We start from the raw sequence: 22,949 nt of genomic DNA, 5'->3' as shown, positions 1-22,949 counted from the left end.
TTTGTTTTTTTGCAAGGAGTTTTAAACCTTTTTTGGAGGCTGCACTTTGTGGCTTTTGGAGTCTTAGTTCCTCGACTGGGGATCAAATCCTGGGCCCACAGCAGTGAAAGCACTGAGTTGTAACCACTGGACCACCAGGAAGTTCCCTTAAGGCCTTTTCCAAAAAGGATGTTCACAGTGGTATGCAGCCATCGCCACGGTTTCCAGCACTTCTTCAACATCCCAGACAGGAGGCATCCTTAATGCCACTCCTTCGGCATATCTTCTCAGAGGTTCCTCCTCTGTTTCTAGAACTGGAGGGGTCAGCTTTTTAGACCATAAGGTTGCCCAGCCTCCTGCCTAGAAGCTACAGTTTGAGGCCACTTTTTCCTATGGATAATGAATAGTGTTCGTGATAACCCGTCAAGTGTTTGAAGAGGAGTCACTCAGTAGCTATTTGTCTCTCAGAGAAACGACCCAACTTCTTTAACCGTTCCTTGATCCTTTCATCTTTTTTGTTGAATTTTGCATGATCTAAAGTTTCTTGACAGCCTCTTTAAAAGAGTGCAAAACTGGACGTGATGGGAGGTCCCTCGCGGCTGTGGTTAGAACTCTGTGCTTTCACTGCTGTGGCCCATGTTCAATCCCTGGTCAGGGAACTAAGATACCACGAGTTGTGTGGCTTGGCCAAAAACAAACAAAAAGGCTGGACATGATACCACAGTAAGAGCCAAAGCATACTGGATATAGTGGTGACTGTCCCTCAGTCCTTCAGTGTCCGTCAGTCCTTCTGTAGACATGAGTTGGGGAGTGACACCCTGGGGATGGACTAGACGGTGGTCAGGGTGCGTGAGGAGCTGGAGATGATGCGGTTGTGACCACGGGGACTGCTGCCCGCCCCGGGGACTCAGAGTCCAGGAGGAGCAGGTGAACTCACTTGGCCAGCCTGGACACACGTGAGCTCTTAGCTTTTAATGTTGAAGTGAGGGTGCTGAGGTCTCTACGTGTTAGATCAGCAGGAAACCTAGTATCTCCGTGTAAGATGTCCTGCCACCCCTGAGCTGTTTGTGAGCCCAAGGGGTTGTCTCCGTCCAAAGGGGCCAGGTACCACTGGTAATAACAATAGCTACTGCTGTCTCCAGTATTCCCACTTCATCACCATCAACTTCTTGTACATTCCCAACTGCCTGCCGACTATATAAATTTCCTTTGTCAGAACTAGCCTCAGGGTGGTGGTCCAGTGGCTAAGAATCCGTGCTCCCAATGCAGTGGGCCTGGGTTCCATCCCTTGTCGGGGAGCTAGATTCCACATGCCACAACTGAAGATCCCACATGCTTCAGCTAAGACTCAACACAGCCAAATAAATAATAAAATAATAAATATTTTTTTAAAAAACTAGCCTCATTGTATTCCCACTCCCCTGCAATCATCTAATTCTCTGACTGATGTTAGATAGCATTCATTCAGTCACCCCAGCTAGAAACCTCAGATTTATCTTTCACTGATTCTTCTTCACATCCTTGTGCCCATCCCCACATCCAGTGAATCACCAAGTCTATTTGGTAAACCTTCTTCAATGTCTCCCTCTCCATCACCATCACCCTATCCTGGCCCAGTCTGTCACGGTCATTCATGAAACCTTTGGCAATAACCTTCTAGCCAGTTTCCTCTCCCCACGCTACTTTCACCATAGTTTTGCCAGATTTGTTTTTCTAAGGGAAAGATCTGATTGTTTACCATCCTTATGTTAAAGAGAGAGTGAATTTGAAATTACCTAGAGCCGGACTTCCGTGGTGGTCCAGTGGCTAAGACTCCATGCTCCCAATGCAGGGGGCCCAGGTTCAATCCCTGGTCAGGGAACTAGATCCCATATACCTCAACCAAGAGTTCACATGCCATAACTAAAGATCCTGCCTGCCACTGCTAAGATTTGGTACAGCCAGATAAATAAATTAAAATATTGAAATAAATAACCCAGAGCAATAACCCAATATCTCCAGTGCAAAATTATTCTTCCTTAACCTGGCACCTTAATGGGATGACCTCACTGTATGCGTTGACTTCATCACCTGCCACTTTTCTTTATGAACTTTAAACTCCCGGCACACAGACCGCTGTTCAGGAAGAAGAGGGGGAAGTGGTACAGCTGTGGCATCTACCCAGACAGTGAGCTTCTGCCTGCTAGAGTGATGCTCAGGGGCCACCCTCCGCAGCCCCAATGAAATGGGAGGTGAATAACTTTCACACAGGGGGCTTCAGGGAGGCAGGGTCCTCAGAGAAGGGCCAGCTTTTAGCTCCAGCAAGAAATCAGAGGTGTCTACAGATAGCAGGGTAGTCTGCTCGCTGGAGTTCTGGGGGCACGTAGTTAAAAGAGGTGCAGGTCAGCAGGCTAGGGAAAATCAGGACCATTTTTCAGAATAGCCAACCCATACAAAAGGATTTGAGTAAAAGATGTTGAAAGATTTGGAAGGGGAGTACCTTTGAATTTGAACAGGATGATCTTTGTATCTCTGGGGCCCAGGAGACGCTTGATAAATTGTTACTGAATAATGTATTTCTGGTACTTTTTGACTCCATCCTATTAATATTGGGTTGGCCAAAAGGTTCATTTGGATTTTTCTCAGTATGTGGTTTGTTTATAACCTTAGTATCACATTTAATTCTACTAGACTTCGTTCTGGTTGTGATACAACATTTCTTTCATTTACGTAAGGAAGGTGTATGAAATGACTGTTATAGCTCAACACTAGTTAATTTTTCATACAAAGATATGGTGACTATTTTGAGTCTTTGTGAAAAGAAGGCATATAGAAATGGATATATAATGTTAATGTACATCATCTCAGTCTATCTTTGAGCATTACTGCCTTTTTTCTTTCATTACCCCAAACCATGAATAATCATGTTCTGTGTAGCATGTTTTTCTCTCCTAACCAAGTCATCCTATATGATGACCTCTGTGTTGCAAGACTCTCTGTTCTGTATTTTGCAAATTATTTACGTAAAGGAAAGTAATCTATGTAAAGGAAAGTGAGTCTTGAAATTTAGCAAAGGGTAAAATCCAACCTGTAATCTTTTGTCAGTCTTGTCCAAGGAGCCCAGTTACTAAACATACAAACCATTTTTCATTTAAGATTGTTTTACTAATGTAGCCACACACCATGGGTCCATGTTTGTAAGATTCCTGTTCTTTTTTTCTAAAAAGACCCAGACCCTTGTGGTTAAACATGTGTAAAGGCATGGCTGGGTTTGGAAAGTGAACAGGTTTCCTCATGGAATTGTTGCTTCTTTTTGTTGTTTGTTGTTTGTTTTTGCTTTTTGCCCTTACACACAGCGTGTGGGATCTTAGTTCCCCAACCAGGAATTGAAACATTCTTGGCAGTGAAAGTGTGGAGTCCTAACCACTGGGCAACCAGGGAATTCCCTGGAATCGTGCTTCTTTAGAGCTTCTTTTTCCTGGCATTTATACACGGAGAGGACATCAACTGATTAGAACTGGAAAGACAAAGTGGTCAACTAGTGCTTCAAATCTCAATATCTTAATTTATCCCACTTTTTTTTTTTTTGAGTCAGAGAATTTGGCTTCACTGTGGCAATCAGAATAAGCGCACTCTTTCTGAGGACATACGTGACTTTCAGAGCTTTTCGGTGCCCTGTGAACATCTTGGTAACGGGAAAAACCTACATCCCTCCTTGACTGCTCCCCCTGGGTTATGCCAAGCATGGACTGGTTCAGAATTCATTTTTTACGGTTCAGGAAGCTGAAGTCTGAGAATAGCAGGTGGCTCGTCTTGTAGCAAGTCAGCACAGTTGGGAAGTGAGTCCAGGTCTGGGGCACCCCAGCCCCGGTCTGTCCCCGGACCCACCCCCCCAGCATCTGTGGTCCAACCTGCAAGCTTCACCCTCTCCATCCCAGCGTGTGCAGGCTGCTCGGCTTTCTCTGTCGTCCTCACTTTTAGTCTTCAGGTCTCCCTCCTGATCCTCTGCTGCACCCCTCCTGAATGTGTGAGGACTCGATTCCCCTCTCTCTGCAGAGTGCATCATCCCCCCGCCCGTGTGTGTGTGTGTGTGTGTGTGTGTGAGAGAGAGAGAGAGACAGAGAGACAGAGAGACAGAGAGACAGAGACAGAGAGAGATGTGGTTCTAGGGCCTCCTCCCCAGGTGCCATGCTCAGGGCTGCTCCTGACTTCTCTGGCTAAAGGAAAGACAGCTCATCCCGCTGCCATCTGGGGACACCCAGCCTGTCACCTCTAGGAGGCTGCCCCGCAACCAGCCCGTTTCCAGCCTTCCCCATGTCTCTCAGCTTTCCTTGACTCCAGCAATTCTTACACTTAGCTGTTTTCTGTCCTTTCAGCTGTCCCGCAGTTGGATAGACTGAGAGCCGTCTTCTCAGGAAGTCAGCCAGCTCTGCTACCTGCCTTCGCAGCCCCCTGTTTTTCTTCCTCCTCAGTCCCAGGTCCTAATCGGTTGTCATGGTTTGCCTCTTGTTTTGATTTTGTAAGTCAGCCCACAGCCAGGATCTCCCTCTTTCTTCCACAATCCTGGTTGTCCTCTTCAAAGTATCAAGTGTGCAGAATTCACACTCTACTTTCAGTCTTGTAAGTTTCAGAGCTGTAGGTTCTCAGACTATGAAACTAAGCTCATGACAAAGCAACTTTGATCCTAGAAAGTTCCAGGATCCTCATGACCTTTTTTCCCTCCTTCTGAAGACAGCACTTTATCATAGGATTCAGTCACTGGAGCAGAAGTGGAACCTTTGAAAAGAGAGTGGCCCTTTGGCTGTGATGCGTCAGGGTTCATGTGGGGAGTAAGCTGGCACTGATCCAGGCTCCAGGCAGCGTGCCCACCTCTGCCTGGCTTGGCTGGTGTGGTTCTTGCCAGGGCCCTGGGACGGAGGGGAGTGGCAGCCACCAGCCAGTGTCAACCGAGATCAGCGTGCTGCAGCCTAGATGCGTGTGTGACGTCCCTGGTCCAGAATAAAAGCCCTGCAGGAAAGAAGCTTCTTCCTGCCCAAGCTGTGCTGTTAGTCACGCCGGGAAAGGGCGGGTTTGGATGCTGAAAGTAACAGCAGCCACACTGGCTTATAGATTTATCTCTCAGAATTCCTCTGGGACCTTTTCCAGACACACCCTGTTCCCCAGACATCCTGAGAAAGTTGTAAATGCTGGCTTCGCATTTCTTCAATTGTGCTTGGTCATTCATTCTCATAAAAATCTGGAACATGATTTATTGTTTCTGTATTGTCATTTTCACAGGTGTTTGAAATGAAAAGAGTTTTATGACAAAGTAAAATATTTCTCCTCTCAAGCATATGCCAACACAGAGCAGTATTGTAAATTTGGAAATCTGTGTTAATTCTGCATTTGTTCATGTTAGCTATTAAAAGACAATTAGTACTTTTGTTACCATTTTAAAAATTGAATATACTAACTTCACAGCATAAAAATAGAAAAGTTTCCTTACATTCAGTTTTGTTACTGTTGTTGTTAGGTTTGCTAAGTCATGTCCGACTCTTTGTGACCCCGCGGACTTTTTCAGGCAAGAATAATGAAATGGGTTGCCATTTCCTTCTCCATTACATTCAGTAATGTATTTGTGTATTAATAAGTTAAATATCTAACTAGACAATGCAAAATACCTATATTCATTGTGCAGTTACCAGTGTGATAGAGAAATCTGGCCAATATGCTGAGGGCATTACGACATAATTATATTAAATGTACTCAGGACTTCCCTGGTGGTCTGGTAGTTAATACTCCCAATGTAGGATGTTCCCAATTGGAGTTCCCAATGTAGGATGCGTGGGTTTGATCCCTGGTCAGGAAGTAAGATCCCACATGCTGCACAGATGCGGCCAGAAATTAAAAATAAATAAATAAATGTGCTAGATTTGTTTGTAGGAGCTATGTTTTCCTAGTAGATGCTTTCTGTGGGCCTTTTCCTTCTTTCATAGTTGAAATTTCAAGCATTTAGTAGAGTGACTCTGAGTGTGTACTCTGGCATTAGACTTTTATTTTAAAACCCAAATTAGAGAATAAAAAGAAAAGACTACTTCCCTTAACCTTTGTAAAGTTACTGGCTGATGACAATTTAAGAAGATAGTATGTTTACAGTGGGCTTCCTTTGTGGCTCAGCAGTACAGAACCTAGCTGCCAATGCAGGAGATGAGGGTTCAATCCTTGTGTCGGGAAGATCCCCTGGAGACGGGAATGGCTACCCACTCCAGTATTCTTGCCTGGAGAATTCCATGGACAGAGGAGCCTGGCGGGCTACAGTCCGTGAGGTCACAAAGAGTTGGACATAACTGAGAGGCTGAACAAGCATGCACGCATGTGTGAAATAGCCCCTAATAGGTCTGGGCATCCTTTAATGATATTATTTACAGAAAATATTTTATATCTGTATAATTTCAGTCATCTTTAAGTAATATTTATTAAGCACCCTCAGTGCTAATACAGATACCTTGGTTCAAAAAAAAAAAAATAATGCTCTGAGGAAAGAAGATTCTGAAAAGAGAAGCTTGCATCTAGAGTCAGTAAATCCTCCCCTGATTCCAAAGAAGGAAGGAGGGGTATCTCGTTTTTTGTTTTTTTTTTTTTCTGGTAGTGGATTATTTTTTCTTTCACTAATTTACAGTGCTGTCTCTGGCCCTGTTTCCATTAGGAGATGAAAGCATGGAAATTAAAAAACAAATTACAGGAATGAGAAGATTACTGAATGACAGCGCTGGGAGGATATATCAGCGTGTGGGCAAGGAGGGGGAGAAACTTAAAGAGGAACCCCAGGATTTGGATGCGATCTGGCCTCAGCGTTTGAACTCTGCAGAGGCCCCCCAGAGCCTCCACCCGTCTTCCCGGGGCACGTGGAATGAGCTGCCACCCCAGAGCGGGCAGTTCTCAGGGCAGTACGGCACCCGCTCCCGAACCTTCCAGAGCCAGCCCCACCCTGCTGGGAGCTCCAATGGTATGGCCCTCATCAGACACTCACAGTCATCCCAATATGTTTTCTGTCTATAAACATTCAGTATGTTCTTTGAGTTCAATATAGTAAACCCTCCTTTAATTACCTACCTTAATTGAGTTATTTTAAAAGACAGGGAAGACATAAAAGAAAAAGAGCATAAAAAAAATCTAGACTTGAGATGCAGGAAAAACTGGGGGTTCTCTATTAGAAGGGATAGTTTCTTGATAGACACTTTAGACTTTTGACTCTTTAAGAAGTCAAAGCCATCAATGGCTGAGATACAGATATCATTGTCACAAACAACTGAACGTTAGGGCAGAAAGAGCTCCACTGTGTCCTTAAAAGAAGCTTCCTGGTCACGTGGTGTATTATTAACACATCCCCTTGCTAAGTCCTGGGCTTTCTTCATTACGGGACGAGTCACTTAAAGAGAGGACTGATGAACCCCGCCAGTCAAGTGACACCTTGACTTTAACCTCCCATTCAAGCTCCTGAACCAAATGATCCATATTTTATAACTTGCTTCATTCAGGTTGAAAATTATTCCTTTAAAGTAAAAAATTTCCGTAATTTAAATTCCTCATGGGTTTTCTAAAATTAATTTGGAGTATAGGTGATTTATAGTGTTGTGTTAGTTTCAGGTGTATAGCAAAGTGAATCAGCGATGCACTTAAATATATCCACTCGTTCTTAGATGCTTTTCCCGTGTCGGTCACCACAGGGTATTGAGTAGAGTTCCCTGTGCTATCCAGTAGGTTCTTATTAGTTATCTATTTTTTTAATTTAGTTTTTTTTAGTTATCTATTTTAAATTCCTAATTGTTAAGGGGGAAAAACTCAAATGGCAATTTTTTTTTCCCCAAAGCATAAGGAAAAACTTGATTTCTCCATTCATGTTAATTTTCCCTCCAGTAACACTGATTGTTATTCATGTTATAAATTAGATACAGATGTGCAGATCTGTAGTTTTAACAAAGGGAATGAGAAGAAAGGAAGAACGCATTTCTAGTTTCTTTAAAAAGTTAAGGATTCCCCCCCCCCCCCCAATCATCATCCTTCAAGAAAAAGAGAACTATTGTGATTGTATGTTTTGTTTTAAGCACAGTTTGTGATAACCAGTTCAAAGGTATGAAAAGCCATCACTAGCTACTGCTGAAGAGACAGGGAGGGACCCCAAGAGATGTATGGGTGTCTTCTGTTTCTCTTAATATTACATAAGCCAATATCAGATTCTCATGCTGGTGTGCTTCCAGGTTAGAAAGAGATGGCTCTTTAAAGAGTCCTCCATAAAAATAAAAGGGCAGTTCTCTTTAAAATTAGAAAATGATTTATAACAAGCTGAGAAGGATTGGTTTTGTCCTCTAAAATGATACAGACTTGGAATAGTGACTAGGAATATTCACAAAGTCCTCCTAACTCTACTGCTGTGGGAGAAATGACTAGAGAAATAAAATGGCCTCAGGAATCTATGAAACTAATAAGCGCCCCATCAGAAAGTATTGGGTGAATACTGTTCTATTTTCCAGGCCCCAACAAGGATGGTGGATTTACTTTGGAAAATATGAGTAATGGTCAGAGTTACAAACCTAAATTCCCCCATATTTGTTTTAAAATACTTCTGGGCTAATGGCGTATTTTTGATCGGAATACATTTGGTATCTCATTGGAGTTTTAATTTAATCATTTGTAGTTTTAAAGTTGTAACATCTCATTTTGCTACAACTCTGAATGTACATAATTGTGCTGCTCCACACATTAAGTATTCCATAGTTTTGCTGTGGTGAAACTTTTAATAATTAATATTTGCAAAGAATGCATATTGCAGGATGTAAATTACATTTAATGTATAGTAAAGAATATAACTGGACCAAAACCTTAGAACTTCCCTCTTCCACCTATGAAAAAACCCAAGTGAGAGCAGTCTCTTATCCTGATCCCCTTTAAGGGAACTTGGATACTGAGGCCAGGGCTACTGTACTGAAAGCATGTTTTCCAAATGTCCCGTTTTATTCCAGCAATAACAGGAAGATATTTGTTTACATGTAAGTGAAACAGAGGAGGACAATTTTATGATGTATTAAACAGTGACAAGGGCTTCCTTGATAGCTCAGTTGGTAAAGAATCTGCCTGCAATGCAGGAGACCCTGGTTTGATTCCTGGGTCGGGAAGATCCCCTGGAAAAGGGATAGGCTACCCACTCCAGTATTCTTGAGCTTCCCTTGTGATTCAGCTGGTAGAATCTGCCAGCAGTGCAGGAGACCTGGGTTTGATTCCTGGGTTGGGAAGACCCCCCTGGAGAAGGGAAAGGCTACCCACTCCAGTATTCTGGCCTGGAGAATTCCATGGACTGTATAGTTCATGGGGTCGCAAAGAGTTGGACACAACTGAGCGGCTTTCACTTTCAAACAGTGAAAACAAGACTAAAATGAAACTGAAGAACTGGGAATGGAAGATGTAGAAGGGCACTCCTTTATGAAGCTGGAGAAAAGCCAACACAGCAGCAGCCTCTGACCCTCAGTTCACATGGACCCTCCCAGGCCCTGCTGCCCCCGCTTCCCCCCACCCAGACACACCACACCCAGCACAAAAGCAATGTGTTGACAATTCATAATTTTTGGAATCACATGGTTAATGCTAAAACTATCTTTTAAATAGTTAGATGCATTTAATTCTCAGTATGAACTCTCAGGACGTGTGCAGCTACCCGGTTTGTTTGGTTTTAGATAAAGGCTGTTCACAGAGCTAGTTTTTTTGTGCAAAGTAGCACAAGTGTGTTCTTAGTAAATGTTTTCTGTATCGTTATCTGAGATGAATTGGGGTGGCAGCAAACTGTGTGTGTCCGTCCACACAGGCTCCGCCGCCCTGTGATACGACACACACCTGACAGAGAAACCCGGACAGTCAGCTAAAGTCAGACCCCAACCTCCAGGCTGTGAAAATCACCGGGTACCTCGTTTATTTTCCCCTTTATAATCTTGCTGTTGCTTGGCGGCCATCATTCTCTCCTTTCCTGCTCAGGAGAACTTCCAGTGGTGAATTCATCAGCTGGATCCAACTGCTGCACTTGTAACTGCCAGTCGACGTTGCAGGCCATCCTCCAAGAGCTCAAGACCATGCGGAAACTGATGCAGATTCAGGCAGGTATGCAGGTCCGGCCTCAGAGGGAGGATCTTCAGTGGGGATGTTCATTATGCTTTGATTACACTGTGCCTCCCACCTTGCTGTCTCACCAGCAAGGTTTCCTTTTTTTTTTTTTAATTAACAAATTTTTTATGGAAGTATAGTTGATTGGGTACTTCTTCAAGCATCCACTTTTCTCTGTTTTTTCCAGAACCCACCTTCCTGTTAGCCAGCGTCACAGATGCTTTCTGGCTGACACTGCTCAGTCCTTCTGTACATGTGCTCCTGGTCCTTCACAAATGTCAGCTAATTAAACTTTGAAACAATTACACCCGAAGGCGGGCAGAGCCCTTCGGCTCCTCTCCCTAGTGTAAATTGACAAGGAGGTTCGTGATGGGGAACGAGGTGAGAACGGCTCATCTTCCCTCCTAAGGGGCTTGGTTTGGGGGGCTGTGTGCATCTTACAACCCTCACTTCTGCACAAGCCCACCCTGCCTCCCACCCTGGGCTCCCTGTGATGGGTGAGGAGCCAAGCAGTTCTGTACATGCAGAGGAGCCCTTAGGAAGCCTGGGCTCTGCTGGTAGATTCCAGAGTATCAGCTGACAAGAAACGTTGGCCCTCAGGCTCTGCTTGTGGCTTTTCTCCCTAACATTCAGGTCAGAGAGGCTCAGAGACAACTCTGGTTTTGTCTTTTTATTTACACGATGCTTTTTTTGTTGTTGTTGTTCTCACTCCTGTTAGACAAGTTGAGGAACCGAAGAGCAGTGAACTTGCATTTTAGGGTCAGAGTTCCAGTTTCTCCTGTTTTAGCTTGGGTGACTTCTCTGAACCTCAGATTTCTCATCTGTAACTAGAGTATTAATATCTAACTCACAGGGTTGTTTTGAAAATAGAAGAGATAGTAAATGCAGCTGAACTCGGTAAAGCATGATCTGAGCCTCAAGCTATTTTGTGAGTGTTGTTACGAAGACCTGGAGCATTTCTTAGAAGTCTGGAAGTCTAAGTCCTAATTATAGTGGCTGTGATTTCTAGTCTCCAAAATTAGGGGAGAAAACACTTTTTTTGTCATAGGGGAGCCTCACGTGCTGCAGTCCATGGGATCCCAAACGGTCATACACGACTTAGCGACTGAACAACAGCAACAGAAAATAATAAATCATTTCATTAAGCCTTCCACTTCATCAGGGAAAACTGCTCTTTAAGCTGGAAAATGGCCCAGTCATATATAACTAACTTCCCCCCTTTCCACTGTAAAGGCATTCAGACAGCTCAGAAATTGTCCTTGGTGCCGTTTAGTTAATTCTAGTAAAATTTTAATATTCAGTGATGTGGTTTGATACTTAAAAAACTTAATACTTAAACATATCAGTCACCCAAGACCACGTACAAGTAAAATGAGCAAAAGGCTTTCTGAGAAGCAACATCTAATTTTATGCACTGGATTTAGTCTTATCCCAAGGGAAAAAATAAAAAGCATTTTGGTCAGACCAGTAAGCATTTAACTCACCTTGTTCCACAAGGATAATCTGTGTTCTTATTAACCCAGCAGAGGCTAACATCTCCTAAATAAGGAGCTCAGAAAGAAAGGTTACTTCATTCTGTACAGATTTCTTTCCTCAGAGGAAGAATTTGTTAGCACTTAAGAAAATATGCGTATGAAATGGTAATGATTTATTTTGTTACTTAAGCTCCTTACTCCCAAAATGGCAAACTACAAATTGCAACCATTTAAATCCCTGACTGAAGCCTTTTGAGAATCTATTAAGTAAATGCCACTATGTCACCCTGTTTCCTTTTATGAACCTTTGCAGATTAGGGCAGTAAACGACCCCAGAGCTGACAGGGATCCCAGAGGATAAACTGAATAAATTAGTCCCCTTTAATTTTCTTAAACTGAAGGGTGTGTGTTGAGTGAGTAGATTGACTTAAGGTTTATTACCTGTAAAATGTAGATTTACCTTCGACTTGGAAAGTTTCACCTTTACTTCTGGGAGAAGGCAAGGAATAAGATCAAGCGATAAGATCTGATTCGAAAGAACACAGCTCTGTCCAGACTTGGAGAAGAAGAAGAAAACCTCAGACCCTGTGTTCTTTAAACTCAAAACATTTTCGCTTTTAATTTTGGAAAGTGAGGCTTGGTGAGGCTGGAGTCCTAGGTCATTGATAACTGCTTCAGTTGTCTAACTTTCCAAATGGAGACCTAACCTCAGCTGAAAATTCAGACCTAACAGAAAAGTTCCAGTCCGGCTTATATATTGGGGATCACTGGAAGAGCTTTTAAAAAAATCCCGATACCCAGGCATCTCCCTGGGAAATTCCAATCCCCATTAGTCTGGATTGAGCCTGAGGCACTGGCTTTTTTTTTTTTTTTTTTCTTTTTTTTAAAGGTGAATCCAGTGAGACTGATGTGTAGCTGAGGTTGAGAACCAGTGAGCGAGACTACTTACTGCATGGGTGATTAAAAAAACTTTTCAGTGCTCATCTGCAGTGCAAGTAGTGTGTTTCTAATACTTATTTATAAATTTTTGTCCAGCCTAGAGATGCAGATATCAAGTTCAGAGTACAGATATTCCCCATTTACAACATGATAAGAAATGATCTATATTGTGTGCATGTCAAGATCTTTAGCTTTTCATCTGGCTTATTTTTAAAGCTGTATTTCTGTGAAAAAGCAGCTGTGGTCATATTTTTAAAAAACATACTAACATATGAAGATTTAAGTAATAACGCCATTTTTCCACTTTCCATCAGAGTATTTTTTAAATGGTTAACAAGCACTACTTCTTGAAGGGCACCTCTGAGAACTGTAATTACCATCCTTGAATCCCTTAAGTATATATTCAGCATCAGCACTCATTTCTCGATCAGCGCTTCTCGTCTTTGGAACTCAGACCATTCCTGGACCTTACTGATTTGTTCTTCTTGTACTGAGCTATATTTTTCCTGTTTTTCAGCTCCATAAAACTGAGTTATGGGGAAACAGCTTCGTCAGAACCCAGTAGCATAGTGTGTGGAGATGGCTGATGTGTGGACCTTATTGGTTTGTGGGGCAGGAGTAACTGGACCTGAAATTGACCAACAGACCTAGCCCACATGCTTACTGGTCATTCTCAAGTGATGCTTTTGATCAGACTTGCCGAAATGAGCATCGTTGCCCGACTTTTGTTGATTTAGGCACCTATAGGTTGCTGGCTACCAATCAGTTTAATCTCAAGTGGAATATTCCCGAGATTGGCTTTTCAAAACACATGGATGTCTACACCTCAATTTAAGTTCTGGGGTTCTTGGTAATACAAAAATGTCATGTGATGTGTAAAATCATGCTTCAGTGTTTTCTCATAGCTCATCATCCTTTCCTCCTTACGATTACCCACCAGGTAATCAATTAGCCACCAGGATTTGGAGGAGAGTTTTTTCTTGGGTTTTTTCTGCCCATAGACCTTTTGAGGCAGCATTTGGTCACGCTCAGGTTTAGCGTGAGGTTGATCTCGATGTGCCTCATCATCCAGTGAACCCATTTCAGCCTCAGTTGATGGAGCAAGAATATTCTCCTAGGTTAGACACACATGGCTGTACCATATTTTTGTTTGTTGTTCACAGTTGGAACCCAAAACAGACAACAACCCCCAATTTCCCTTATCTGCTCCCAGCGAACTGCCGTCTCACGCAAGAGAAATAAAAAGAAAAAAGTGCCCCCAAAGACTGTGGAACCTCTCACTGTGAAACAGAAGCCCAGTGCATTGGAAGCTGAGAAGAAGGCTGCAGGGGCCCCCGAGAATTCCAGTCTCCCCGCGGCCGAGCACCCCTCTCCTGGGGAGAACCACATTCTAGGATTTGGCATCGTGCTCGAATCACCAGCCTCCGATGTAAGTTGATGTTTTCTAGCTGCTGATGCTAATATGTAACTTTCAGACACTGTGCCATATTTATACACTTTGCCCTTCACTAGTTCTGCCCAAGAAAACCAGAGAAACTTGCAAAATACACATGGGAAAGAGGAAAGGAGAACTCTTAATGCTCTCCTTGCCCAGAATTTTCTCTTCTGAAAATCTTAGGCCTTATTTACCTCAGCATGTTTCCATTCTCTCCGAAAGGAGAAGGGTGATGGAGTAAATATTCTGTTAACTAATTTCGTTAACATTTGTAATTTTGAAGCGGCCGTTTTCAATTTCCTCAGCATAGAGCTCTAAAAGAATGTAATTAAATCCTTTGTAGATGGACATAAATGAGCAGAACCCTACAGATAAGGTCACACCTTTCTAGAAACACAAACTAATAATAAAAAAAAAGAGCAGTGCTCACGCTAATTCTATTTTATAGATGCAAGGATGCAAGTCACACTGCTAATTAGGTTGCAGTGCCGTGCCATTGAGTCTGTGTAATGATAGGTTAACATTCTGCAAAGGCTTTTCTATTTTAATATCATAGCTTGAAGGTCGTCACAGCCCGAGATACTGGATGACATCTACGACAACCGTCGGACTTAACATTTAAGAGTCACACGGCCGTAAACGAACTTAGCGACGTGTTCTGTTGGCCACGGCGAACTCGCCTTAGTGTCTTGATATGAGTACGCTGATGCTGTGAACCCCAACTTGTTGGGAGAGTTCCTAAAATAAACCAGAACGAGTGGGCTATTATTACCAGATGGCATAGGATGAGAACCCTGCTGAGAACTCCCACAGGCCTATATAGGATGCAAGTGTGGTCCTACTCTTCAACTTTAAATAAGAAATACATTGCTATTTTAAAACAGCATTCCTTTCATGTTGGAGAAAGACAAGCTGCTAGCTTGGGTCTTTAATAAAGGGAGGCAACGAAAATGTTCTTCTCGTGACTTTTTTAGACTAGAAAATCACTTGAACTTTTATCCCCTCCTTGATGAGAAGAGTTCATGTTTGTTTTTTATCCATTAACACATGCACGATTGTTAAGAAGTTCTTCCAAACTAAAAACTTAGCCTTAGAAAATCATTAATGGTGACCGCCTTCCACCCTGGACTAGCTGATTCATTTCATCCTATCCGGTTGTTATTGTAGCTGAGGCCCTAGGTTCAAAACCCATGTCAGTCACACATTTGGAAGCAGAGGCAGATGATACCCCAGCACAAAGTACATTCAGCCTGAAGCAGCTTTCACAATACTTTTATATTTTTCTTGAATTATTTAGAGCCTTCTCTCTGTGATAGGCATTAGTGTATCAGAAGTAACCACTGGAGTTGTGAAAATCATCTTCTAAATGAGTCAATCTCATGCTAATCACTGAACTTCCTCCTTTTTAAAAATTTTAAGCTCTAAACATACTTCAGAGATAAACTGAGAAAGATCTGATAAAGGCTATATGTACATTAGTGAAATAGAACTTTCCTTTACCAATATCAGAATGCCAAAAAAAGTAATTTGCTTTTTATTCATGATGAGTTTTGCTAACAAGAACTATTAAATTTAATAAAGCACATTCAGAATTGTTCATGAAGACTCAGGGGCTGACTATCTTTGATAAAAGAATAACATGCTTCTTAAAAAAAAAGCACAAACTGTATATAGATGTTATCTTCACTTTATCCAACTGCTCCGCCCTTTGATTCATCTGCTGAATGGAAACTAACTGCCCTTAGAGAACCACACAGCGCGTCCCATCACTGGAAACTGTCCTCAGAGTCTTGCTGGCGTGGGTGAGGCTGTTGGCCCCTTAGGTGGTGGGTCCATCAGTGCTAAAGGTGTCTAAATTTAGACACCTTTTATTATTATTTATTATTTATTAATATTAAATTAATTATTTATTAATTATTTATTAAATATTATTATTTAATAATAATTTATTATTAAATTTATACATCTTTTATTATTCCTTAGCTATGAACCTTTTACACTTTGGTGGAAGTCCAGAGGAGAAAATAGATAATAATCTTATAGGAATTCCTCTATAGTGCTCGCTTCGGCAGCACATATACTAAAATTGGAACGAATTCCTCTATAAACTGATTGGAGAAAAAGTAATAAAGCAGGATTATATGTAAGTAGATGGGCGTTATGTATCTGAAGACAGGCTCTGAAAATACCCAGTGTTGGGAAGATTAGGTCCAGAATTGTAGGAGTGGGCATGTGGGCCAGTGTGGCTGAAGCAGCCTTGTGGCTGGGCTGGTAGCACATGATCACGTGAATGTGGGCTCAACAGTGTATCAGACGGTGAAAGCCCCAGCGTGTTATCCGAGGCCCTTGGCTTTTTTATCTTGTGGGCACTAGGGAGCCACTGCAGGCTTCAAGTAGAGGAATAGTCATATCCGTGTTTAGACTGGAATCTGGAAGCGCCTTGTGGATGACTGATCAACACAGAGAAGAGACCAGAGACCAGGAGACAGATAATTCCAGGCAGCCAGGCAAGAGATGGGTAGAGTCCAGCCATGAGCAGTGAAGGGACAGAGAAATGAGAGGCGCCCAGGAGGTACCCCCCACGGGAGACCTGGTGCCTTGGGAGAAGCAAGCCCCACATGTCTATCCTAGAAAATGAGGTTAGTCAGTACTGACTTCCTTAACTGAGACAGGGAAGGCAGGAGCAGGCCTTCATTTCCAAATGGGAAGTGACAGGAGGTTGAGTATCCTGAAAAAGTCCAGTAGATGTTTGAAGCGCAGGAAAAATATTAGAGCTGGAAGCAATGGAAAAAAGGATACATAAAACCTGTGCCTTTATTGACTTTTAAGAAAAAAATATTTTTAAATCAGAATTTTTAAAAAGTCATTTATTTATTTTTGGCCACACCTTGCAGAGTGTGGGATCTTAGTTCCCTGACGAGGAATGGAACCTGTGCCCCCTGCAGTGGAAGCGCAGAGTCTTAACCACTGAACTGCCAGGGACGCTCCTATATTGCTTTTTAAATTAAAAAAAAAAAAAAAATACCGTAAATTGTTTAAAGTTCACAATGTATGAAGTTATCTTTTTTATGCTGTGGCTTTTAGCGTTGCCCAAATACAAATTTGTGTGTCTGGACACAAGCAGGAACATGAGGGACTATGGATCATTGCAGGGGGACCAGTGAGCCCCTGACACCTAATGGGTAGCCCTGCTCAGTGCGGAAAAGCAGGGCATCCTAGTCAGCACTACCCACAGTGAGAACCTCAGACTGTTGTCCGTACTCAGTGATCTAGGGCACGCAGGGAACCCTGCCCCAGTGCCTGGCCCAGAAAAGGTGCTCAGTAAACAGCCATGCATCCTCAGCTGCATTAACCACAATATAGGAAATCACCTTATAGAACTTTGGTTCTAGGACTTGGCTTTAATTAGAAGCCTCTCCTCAATTTAATGTGATTTTCCCTCCTTCCCCCTTGGCTTCTTAAGGGCAGGGATTAAATAAAAAAATAATAACAATAATAGTAGTTGTAGTCGTGTTTGTGTGCTATCCTTTGCCAAGTAATTTTTCAGATTTCATCCTTACTCTTTGAGGTATTATTATTATCCTCAACTTATAAATGAGGAAGGACTTCCCTGATGGTCCAGTGGCTAAGACTCCATGCTCCCAATGCCAGGGGCCTAGGTTCTATCCCTGGTCAGGGAACTAGATCCCACATGCCACAACTAAGACCTGGCACAGCCAAATAAATACATTAAAAAAAAAGATTGATAGATGAAAAGACTGGCATAAAGGGTTAAGTAGCCTGCTCGAGCCCACGCAGTCAGAGGTGGAGTTGGTTCTCAGACCAGGGCTGAGTGTACCCTATCCACCAAGTGCTCGACTCAGCACATTCGCTAGCCCAGTTCTGTGTGTGACCACTGCTAACTGTTCATGAGATGATGGTAACACAAAGGAGAAGAGAAAGGTTAGACTGTGGCTCTGTATGCTGGCTGGTTGGTTGGTTTGGGTTATTTATTTATTTGGCCACACCCTACAGTTTGCAGGATCCAAATTCCGCAACCAGGGATGGAACCCATGCCCCCTGCAGAGGAAGCACAGAGACCTGACCACTGGGCCACCAGGGAAGTCCCCGTGTATGCTGTTTACTTGGAAGTTTCCAGGGGAGACCTTCATGGTCAAGGGTATAGCTCTGAGGTCAGGATGCCCAGGCTAGAAGCCCAGCGTGTAACCCTGACAAAGGTACCCACCCTCACCTCCCTCAGTTTTCCCGGAGTAAAATGGGAGTAATAATAGTGCTGACCTCACAGGGTGGGCCAGCTGGAAGAATTAAATGACATTATCTATGTAAAGCACTTAAAATAGTACCTGGTACCTTTTTAAGCTCTCAGTAAATACTGCTTCCTTCTTAAACCTTAGCAGTACCTTTATAGGGATAAATATAACTTTGTTAAGTAAACATACAGGTATATACACTTGAGCAAATACACATGAACTAATTGTATTTTTTAAAAGAGAGTGGCCAGAAGTGGTTCTCTCTGGGGGCAGGATTACTTGACCCGTTTTAAGTTAGTGCATTAAATAAAACTGAAATCTGAACTGCACAGAAGCAAAAACAGAAACCCCAAACCAAATTTCAGATTTAAATACAATATTCAATTCTTTCTTTAGGAGTTCCCATCCCAGTATTCTATCAGGACTCAGAGAAGACAGGTGTAAATGTTTGACAGTTTTCCCTACCTAGTTGGATTTATTGATTTTTTTTTTTTCAGGGTAGATACACATGGCTTAGGTTTACTTCCTTGTTGTTGCTTCCTGTTTGGCTTATTGTTTGGCCTTAATGAAACACTAAGATCAGTTTTTTAAAATATTTTAAATATTTTTTAAAAACATAGAAAATGTTTTTCTATTTTCTGTAGTTACTATGAATATTTTCCAGTAATCCCAGATCACACAGAAGTTATCAGAAGATACAGCTACATATTCATCAACTTAAGATAATTTTGTTAATGTTTATGTCATTCTTAAATAATTTAAAATGCACTGGTGCTTTCAACATAAATAGCTACTGAATTCAGAATCTGTTTTCTTAATTTCTTCATAGCCCAATAAGTAAAGTAACCCACTGGGAACTGGTAAAGCAGATCCATCAAGCAAGCAATTTTTTAATTTATTCATTGACATGTTGAAATTTAAGGCAGTATATGCTTGAGAGTTAAAGTTCTAGTGCAGACTGCCTGGGTTCACAGCCCTGCTTCACCACTTATTAGCTGGATAATCTTAACAAGTTACCTAATCTCTCTAAACCTTAGTTTTTGCATGTGCAAATTGGGGATCCTGAAAGTGACTGCTTCATAGGATGATAAGTATTGAATTAGGAAACCCATGTAATGCGGGATGGACATGCTAATTACTGCACGATTGTCAAGGGCTACTGAAATGAAAGAAATAGTCCTCGCCCTTCAAGGACCATATGAGGAAAACACATAAGCAGTAATCACAGTGTAATAGGATGTAAGCGGAGCTGTCCTCTGCCCGGGGGGTTAAGGACAGGCTCTCAGAGGTGGCCATTTTCTCCAAAGAGCAGTTTCCATGGAGTTGTGATGGGAGAAATTAGACCACAGTGGTTGAAATCTTATGAAACATTTTGGCTCAAGTAGCGTGAGCATAAATCAAGCCCAAGTCCTCAGAGTCATTAATTTACCACCTGAGAAAGGAAGGCACTGAAAACATTTCTGAAAGAAAGACTTCGCAATATCTCATTATGCAAGTGCGTGGAGTCATTTTCAAACTATTACCTTTCCCTTATTTTTTTTAAAGTTAATTAATTAAGTTAGTTAGCCACACCTTGCAGCTTGCAGGATCATAGTTTCCTGACCAGGGATTGAACCCTGGGTCCTGGGCAGTGAAAGCACCGGGTGGGTCCTGACCACTGGACCTCCAGTGAGTGCCCCCCTGTGTTTTCTTTTCTAACTTTAAATTCTGCCAACATTTTGTCGAATAAAATTCGATCAAGGATTGGCTCTTTAATGACTTCCTGGTAATTATCACCCTATTCAACATTCAGTGTAGACTAGTCTAGAGATCGTGTATACTTTTTTTTTTTTTCCCTGCCTCTTCCTGCCTGGGGGAGGGGTCGTCTCCCGGTTGCTTTGATGGTTTTTGAGTTGTTTTTCCATGTGAATTGGGGTTTGAAGCGACCCATCCCCTCAACCCGCCACCCCCCACCACTGCCCACCTATGTATACTTTTTGATACAACTCCTGCCTGAGCATTTTTTCCTCATTACAGAACATCCTTTTTACACAATGGGTCCACCCACTCTGCCCCATCAAAGCAGTGGTTCATGGCTCTGCCGCGTCCACAGGCCACACTGTTTTGGGCTGTGACAGCTGAACCAATAAAATCAGGTCTGCCTTTCAATCCCGTGGGTTCTTGAGTCTACCCAACTGACTGGCCATGATCTTGGCATGGCTTAATAAATAGTGACAGTAACACTGGCTAAATCTACCTGGAGCAGACCTGAGTTAGAGGAAACATTTTCAGTATTTCTCAAAGAGAGGCAGATCACATTTGCGAGCAAAACAAAATCAGTTATGAAAGGGTTTTGTGGGTTTTTTTTTTTTTTAATTTTCATAAACTAAAGCTTGTTTTCCTAGAAGTACATCTAGTGCACTGCTAAATAAACTCTTAAATGAGAATAAAGGATCATTGTATATAATAATGTTATGAACAGAAGGACTGAATTCACTGTTCTTATGAGTTTTGTTATACATTTTCAGTTCAAATGCAGTTAGTCGTACTTAAAAGACTCCTTACCTTTTCATCCATAGTTTTCTTATAGGTTTCAATCTTGAGCCAGTCTGAAACTTGACTAGGTAGCAAGTCAAGTTTATAAAATGTTGTGTATAATTAATTAACTTGAGATTGAAAATCTGAGACTAATGCCCAATATGAATATTCCTGTACTTCTACTTACTTTAACCTGATGACTATATGTCGCTTTTTACGTGTCTTCCTATAATTTGCAGCCAACAATGCCTTACATAAAATAGCCAGTATCAGAAATATTGCCTGTGTGATTAATTTGTATGATCTCAAAATTGTTTTATGTATTTTTCTTTAGATTATACAGGGGAGTCATATACTCAGACTTAGGGGGAAAATGTTTTTTCTTTTTTGGCCACACCTTGTGTCATGTGGGATCTTAGTTCCCCAACCAGGGATCAAACCCCAGACCCCTGCAGTGGAAATGCAGACTCAACCACTGGACCACCTGGAAAGTCTCTGGGGAAATCTGTTAATTTACCAGGTGTTATAGGATGCCCCCACCAAACTAGGTCTTGATCCCACCCACTTCTCATCAAAGGGGGACCACAGTTGAAATGCAACTGTGAAGAGAAACAAGGTAGTTAATGTCTACAGGCCTGGGTCCAGGAACATTTTTAAGCATTCTCATGACTACATGCAGTTTTTGCCTACCAAACTTCACTGGGTATAAGATGCAATACCATTGGATAGGTAGGTTCAACATTTGATACATTACTGTGCTAAGTGGCTGAGGTACTGAAAATAGGCAAGCCATCCATGGGAATCCAGATTTATAGTGGGCATTCAGACTCTTGACTCTTAAAAAGATGACTCTAAGAGTCATAAATCCTGTCCCATACTTTGAGTGTCATCATTTAAAAATCATATTACTTCAGTAATCAATAGAATCTGTAAATCAGTATATGAGCTGTCTGTCCTCGCTGGAGTATCAGACAGTAATTCTGTCAAAGGAAATCTAGCTTTTAAAATGATATTCATTTGGAATAATGGTGGTTTCTATCATAGCCATCATCAGTAAGCAGAGGGATCTCACTTAGACTAGACGGTAAACAAAAAGAGAAGAGATTCAAGCGTACGATTACAGAGTTTTAACCTGTTTTTAAATGTAAGTACAAAGCTGTGGATCACTACCAGGTCCACTGTGATTATATTTATAAAATGGAAGCGATAAAAAGGTTTCATTGTAAAACAGTGAGATTAATCAACCATCAAATTCTTCATGTCTTAGGAAGTAAGGCCCCCCACTCCTTTTTTTTTTTTTAAGGAATTGCTTTGTAGTTTTGTGACACCCTAGTGCTCGCTGACAACCAGCTAAGAAATCTGCTTGAAAGAAAAGACTTGAGGAGCAGGGCGGGCCAGAGACCAGTCACCTTGGCCTCTGCTGCTGCCCCTGGCTGTTGCCTCCATTAATAAAACTGACTCCTTTGTAAAGGAGGCATAACTGGGCAAGTTCGTGTTCCTTGATCTGCAGGGAAGTCTTCAAAATAACAACAATCATCTGATAGTAGAAAGTAGAGCGCAAAGTATTGATAGCTTCTGCAGTGGGATAGCATCTCAGAAATCAGAACACTGCTCTGATCCCACAGGGAGTCTCAGCTCCACAGAAACCTCCAGATGCTTAGTTTTAGGAGTCGAAGCAGATGTCACGAACAGCAACTGCATCTCTCCGAAATCCTAAAACCTCCAAGGTCCTAATAAAATGCTATCCTGCGCCCTCTACCCAAACCCCTTCTCCCCTCACCAGCCAACTCTGCCTAATGGTCCTTGCCCCTCTTGCAGCGTTGGTCATTCTCCACTCTGTACAATGGGGGTTTATGTATATGTCTCATCTAGTGAGCCCAACCTTAAACTCCTTCCACACTGAGGATGCCAAGTAAATATTGATTGAGTCAGGGCCGTGTTCTGTAGGTAGCTTGCTCCCCCAGCCAGCACGGGCCCTGCGAGGAGAAGGCTGGCAGGCTGGACTGGGGCGCAGCCGACTTCCACAGCCACTTCCTTTATGTGGGGATAAAAAGACCTCGAAATCAATACTAGTCATTTTGAATGAATTCTTCCATAGTGTTTTGTTCATTCTGAGAAAAATCTATCAGGCGCTAGCCGGGTGTTTGGCACTCTGAATGCCAAAGACAGTACACATTCTGATGAGAAACACAAACTCCCAACTAAACAAATGAATCATGAAAAGTGCCAGAAATGTAGTTCATAGAA

General features: G+C 42.2%; 1 protein-coding gene across 9 annotated transcripts in view; it reads left to right on the top strand.

The window, feature by feature from the left end:
* BEND7 (BEN domain containing 7) overlaps nt 1–22,949 on the top strand; it is an 85,709-nt gene that overhangs the window by 22,977 nt on the left and 39,783 nt on the right. For all 9 annotated transcript variants that reach the window (XM_061126248.1, XM_061126247.1, XM_061126245.1 and 6 more), the window contains 3 exons: nt 6,644–6,943; nt 9,961–10,083; nt 13,664–13,929. In XM_061126248.1, coding sequence (XP_060982231.1) covers nt 6,644–6,943; nt 9,961–10,083; nt 13,664–13,929 — 689 coding nt within the window. The remainder of the gene's footprint in view (nt 1–6,643; nt 6,944–9,960; nt 10,084–13,663; nt 13,930–22,949) is intronic.

The sequence above is a fragment of the Dama dama genome, chromosome 23 (assembly GCF_033118175.1).
Source record: "Dama dama isolate Ldn47 chromosome 23, ASM3311817v1, whole genome shotgun sequence".
Lineage (NCBI taxonomy): Eukaryota > Metazoa > Chordata > Mammalia > Artiodactyla > Cervidae > Dama > Dama dama.
Note: the sequence above shows the minus strand (reverse complement) of the source record. Positions and strands in the feature narration are given on the sequence as shown.